The sequence below is a fragment of the Botryllus schlosseri genome, chromosome 13, assembly GCF_051294905.1.
Source record: "Botryllus schlosseri isolate E-star chromosome 13, Bs_hap1, whole genome shotgun sequence".
Lineage (NCBI taxonomy): Eukaryota > Metazoa > Chordata > Ascidiacea > Stolidobranchia > Styelidae > Botryllus > Botryllus schlosseri.
The window spans coordinates 8,543,728-8,549,009 of NC_137248.1; the positions used below are offsets into that span (position 1 = coordinate 8,543,728).

General features: G+C 40.1%; 1 protein-coding gene across 1 annotated transcript; it reads left to right on the forward strand.

The window, feature by feature from the left end:
- The first annotated feature begins 2,455 nt into the window (after positions 1-2,455).
- On the forward strand, positions 2,456-4,794 carry LOC145454754 (uncharacterized). The gene is made up of 6 exons (XM_080332739.1): positions 2,456-2,668; positions 3,206-3,388; positions 4,145-4,201; positions 4,266-4,388; positions 4,466-4,579; positions 4,645-4,794. The coding sequence occupies exons 1-6, from the start codon at positions 2,594-2,596 to the stop codon at positions 4,651-4,653; spliced, it is 561 nt and encodes a 186-aa protein (XP_080188865.1). The 5' UTR covers positions 2,456-2,593; the 3' UTR covers positions 4,654-4,794.
- Positions 4,795-5,282: the final 488 nt, after the last annotated feature.

Genomic DNA, 5,282 nt, shown 5'->3' on the forward strand with positions numbered 1-5,282 from the left:
CATTTACGAGGCTGGGAAAATTTTCGCGAACCGCGCGCGACTAAAAACCAAATCCCAATAATTTTCCTAACATTCATACTCGCGATTTTGGTGCAAGCCTGCGGGGACGTTCTGCGTCTACAGTTAGGCATATTTCTCGAAATCAGTCATGGCACAGAATACCGAAAGGGCTATCCGCTTTGTGGAGTTCCTGGCAGCCGATTTAACATGAGTATTTGTCGTCTATGGGCCATGGTGACTCTTCGCTGGAATGCGACCGTAAGCAGCAAGGTTGAACGCCCCTGGATTAGGCTTACTATTGAATCGGTGTATTATCTGGTCAGGGGTGTACGAGTTTTGAGTAAACGCTGAAAGGGTGTACCACGACTAAAAAGGTTGGTGAGCACTGTTCTAGAGGACAGGGAAATGTGAGTCTTTTCAGCTACATCTTTTGATTTTATCCCAATCTTGCGCTGGTTGAACTGATGACATATTACTAAACAATTGAATGAATTGTTGCTGTCCAGGTTAATAAATCTGTGAATATTTTTAAATTTCGTTTTTAATGTCGAAACCTAATAATCTCAACTTCTTACTTTCTCATTGTACATTCCTCGTCGAAGTCATGTGACGGAAATGATTTTCACAGTTTTTTTCTGGACATATTCTAAATTTTGAAAAAAGTCTTTGTCTTTCTAATATCATATCGACGGTTTGCGTCATTATCGTTCCATCTGTAGAGCGCAAATTGCGCACTTTAACAGAATGTGGTACTGTCATATCTCTCACCACGGAAGTGTGCCGTCAAATAATTGTTACATTCGCCATGGGATGGGTATTGCTTGTATCAGCAAATTATGTCGTCGCTCTCAATATGGTGAACCTCATATTTTACGTAGGGGAGATGTGGTACCGATGAATCAAAAATCGCAAAATGATCTCTGACCCTCAAATCTTCAGCCGGGAATAGCAGATCTTTTGCTGTCTCAACACTTCGATACAAGCTCTACCTATCGCGGACATTTACATGAATATCCGCCTTTTCAAAAAATATTTGTAAACGTTTAAAATTTGTTGCTCGAACGTGTCATCGGTCCCCACCCGGTGGGTCCAAAGGCACACGACCATGGGACCAATGAGACATACGCTCAAATTTGTTAACTTGTTTTGTTGTGTACTATAAGCTAAGCTACAGTAAGCCAATGAAGAATGTTTCGTCGCGGCCTTTAAGAATAAAATTGATTATATCAACTCAAATGTTGGCGTAAAATCATGTTTTGATTTACGCCTAAACTTACAAAATTAATGCCACATACATATTACCCGCAAATCGACATTTTGACTTTCAAATACCTCGTAATAGCGATAAGAGAGAGAGAGATATGATATTATTTTTCGCCTGCACCATCGAGATGCTTTGACGACGGAGTTGCAATACGGCCCCATGAGGTCATCTAGTCTGCGCCCCCGGTTTTTTTCTCCATGCTATCCGTGATTGCTGAGCGCCTAGCAGGATAGCTGCGGATACCAATTTTCGAGTCTTTGGTATGACCCGGCCGGGGATCGAACCCACGACCTACTGCTCGAGAAGCCGGACGCATAACCATTACACTATTACACCACATGTAACTATCATTTACAGTCTCTATGTAGGCGAGTTTCTGTTGCTAAGTAATTAGTTGGTCCATCTATTTTGCTTGATTTGGCTATGGTACCATAGGTCCCCCACCCCCTAAATATTGTAATTGACTTGACAATAGTCCACTCGAGGATGGTATTGATTCAAAAAATATGTGTCATTAATCATTATATACGCTGATACAAGCCCTATACTTCACATTAAAAATTATGGCGGGTTTGTTAGTCTGAAAGCTGATATAGAAAAATGAAAATGTCGATCCAAATTTACTTTAGACCCCCTAATACGTAAATCATTCGTCACAGACCCCATAACTCACGGGGTCGAATTTTTTTGCATGTGAGGAAAGATTCTGTCAGCATGTAATTGTAGACAAATTCCCGGAGTGTAATCAAGGAATTATCATGGAGAATTTTTCAAGTATTTTCGGTCCCAGTGATCCATAGGTACCACATCTCCCATATAGTGACAATCGTTTACCAGAGTCTTGCATTGGATCATCCACGAATCGTCTTTCTTACAATGCTTCTTATAGGTTGCACTCTAGAAAGGACACATTCCGAGTTATAGATTCTCATGGTGTCTCAATCCGCTGGAAAAATAGATCAGAAGCATATTGTATCTAGGGCAGGGTAAGACGGGAGTGTCACGCGCTGACAATAATACTCACTCCTCACACGTGATTAGTGAACAAAAAAGAGTTTGTAAAAAACAGATAAACATAGTCGCCCCCATATCTCAAATAAATGTGCTTAGTCACGGAATTCTTTTGACTATTTGTTATGAATAGTTACCATGTGAGACCCGCGGCATATTGTCCAAGCGAGTGCGAATGAGTGATGGTCAAAAGAAACGTGACATCTTCTGTTTACATAAAAGAGCTCGTGCCTTGCTAGGACAGGGGCAACTATAATCGCTGTAATCCAAGAATCGATTCATTCATAATTGTATAAGCTAGGCAGTCAACTTACGAATATGGTAGAAGCCTGGGATTCTTTTCAACGCCTGACAGTCTCAAGCCGCTACAGGAAATCATTAGTAGCACTGTCTGTAAGTGATATCACGTCTGATTGTAGTGACCGCTCATTAGGAGTGCTGTGCAGTAACCACATCAGTGTTTTTGATGGTTATGATTGCAAAGTACCATTCGTAGTGGTAGCTCTATGGCGCCATGACGTGCCATAGAGCTACCACTACACCATTCAGCAGCTATATGTCTCCTGTAGCCTGTTATCTAAAGTCTGCAAGAAGTACCATATGGCGTGCCTTGGTCATGATGCTGGGTAATCATGTCGACACGTTTTCACCAACTATAGTTTGAGTAAAAGGATTGACTATATACATACAATGTTTCAAATATGGCTAATTCGAATTCTTCATAATTTGTACGGAATGTATTGCTGACACGGAGTTTTCGTAGCAAAACATATAGCTCATGGTCATGTCCTACAAACTGATAGCAATAATTCATAATGATGTCATGCGCCACGACGACATATTTTAACTTCTGCAATTACTGGAGATTGTCAAACTTTTACCAATTCTTGTGTCCCGTTTTTTGTTTAATCTGTATCACCCCTGTTACAGGTGATTGAAATTCTGCTGTCGATAAGCAGCATAGGACTCTCAATTCCTACATTATATTTTACGCGTCAAACGTACATTGATTGCTACAATTCTTTGACGTCTGGATCTGCGACTACGTGTAATTTGTACTCCAGGCTCTACACATATTCTCTCACAAGTCAGGGAATATGGGTGGCCAAGCTGGTAAGCCATACTTTTTTGTTACGCAGAACAGCGTTCTCTACAACATATATTTTCTATGGCAATTTTACAAATTGTGCTGTGCACCTTTGGGCAGTGGGCACGGTGTTTGCGTATCAACAAAACTCTTTAAATAGCTTGAAATTTTCGAATTTTCATCCAAATTAAGTCAAGGATAGACATAGATCTGATGTAGCAAGTAGGCCTTCAAGGCAGAGGGGTCGACAGTCAAATAGGATTAAACAGAACTGAATGTGTTACCCTATAATCTACCTAAGCTATAGTTATAGAGGAATAGTTTTCAAAGACTTGAGCATTATGAGGAAGTCCTTCTGTAACCTTTTTAAAAGTGATAAGATGTATAACATTTCAAATAATGAATTAAAGCTGTAGGCGCAGTACAGCAACCTCGCCAAGTCCCCATCATCTGGTTTTAGCATGTGTTTTTAATTCACGTACCTGTGTCTCTAGAATAGGGGTTCTTAACCAGGGGTCAGTGGACCCCTTGAGAGTACGAATATGCACCAAATAAGAAGTAGGAGGTACAGTGTGGAATTAGGCCTATACGCTAAATGGACAAGGGGTAGGAAAAATAATATTGAAAGCTCACGGGTACGAGATCTAACAAGGTTAAGAAACACTACTCTAAGATGACTTCTCAGTCGAGGGGCTACCGCAACATATGATTTATAATCTTTACTATTTTTAATTAGACTTGAATAGGCCAATTATGAGAATAATTTTATATTTTAAATTCAGACGTTAATTTCCGCCGCAGTAACAATAGATTTCACAAAGGTCACTAGCTGGAAAACTGTAAGTATATAGGCAATGTGATTTGTGGCATAAAATGCAGTCTATAACCATTCATAATATTCAGTGGACCTACATGAATGGATTTTCAATTATTGCAAATATGGTCACCGGAGCAATGATTGCGTTTGAAGCGCTTGCTGTTTCGGAATATATCGCCGGTGGATACGCGAACCGTAGCTCCTACGACGTGAGACTTCTAGTCAAAATCGGCGACGGTAGATATATTTACTAACGTTCGACAATATTATTTATCTCATCTTTCAGTACGTAATATGGTGTTTGCATTGTGCATTGCTGGCTGTTGCCTGCGCATTTTGGTTAGTATCAACAATAAAACGTACAATCATATCGAAAGTCAAGTCATGGGGGAAAATGGAGGTAAGTACATAAATGATGGTACACCGTTACTTTTGCACAAAGCTTATAATTTTATACTTGTTTAGATCGCCTAGGAGGAGGATGTTCAACCGACAGAATACAACGTTCCAAGACAGCACGATTACGAAACCACGTATAGCACCTATATATGTATAGGCCTATCAGCTATCATATATGAATATGTAAATATTTCGAATAAATAGCTTGAAAATTGATGAATGAATCTGTGAACCTAATTCAGGGGTGGCCAACCCGTGGCCTGCGGGTCACGTATGCTGGGGCGCGAGAAGGTTATTTTCAGTGGCCCGCAAGGTAATTATCGAAATGAGTTACAATAAAAACAAATACCCAGGAAATTTATTGAGAACTTGCGAGGGCTGCTTGCAAGGGTTGTTGATGACTATTCCGACGCATCGGCGTCACCAGGGTCAGCCACATATTCGTAGATTTTCGTATGTGATCATAGTAGAATATTTCGTGGCAGATTTATTTGACCTGATCTTTCTCTTGCAATTTATTGTCAGTCGATTCTTGCTTGTAGTATTGGTACTACTTCCTGAAAATTAAAAATACGCCTAATTTACAGATTTGAGTCTGACTATATTCGCAATGATTGCAACCATTGCAATTATTCGCAACCATTGCACAAAATGATTCACGCATATTCGCCGAAATCTTCGATATTGATATGTCTGAGCGCCGA

What these genes read in the sequence shown, in the direction of transcription:
- LOC145454754 (XM_080332739.1), top strand. Translation starts at nt 2,594, where the DNA reads ATGGTAGAAGCCTGGGATTCTTTTCAACGCCTGACAGTCTCAAGCCGC. An exon ending in AGGTCACTAGCTGGAAAACT is followed by an intron (nt 4,202 to 4,265) that starts GTAAGTATATAG and finishes CATAATATTCAG; the next exon opens with TGGACCTACATGAATGGATT. An exon ending in CGAACCGTAGCTCCTACGAC is followed by an intron (nt 4,389 to 4,465) that starts GTGAGACTTCTA and finishes CTCATCTTTCAG; the next exon opens with TACGTAATATGGTGTTTGCA.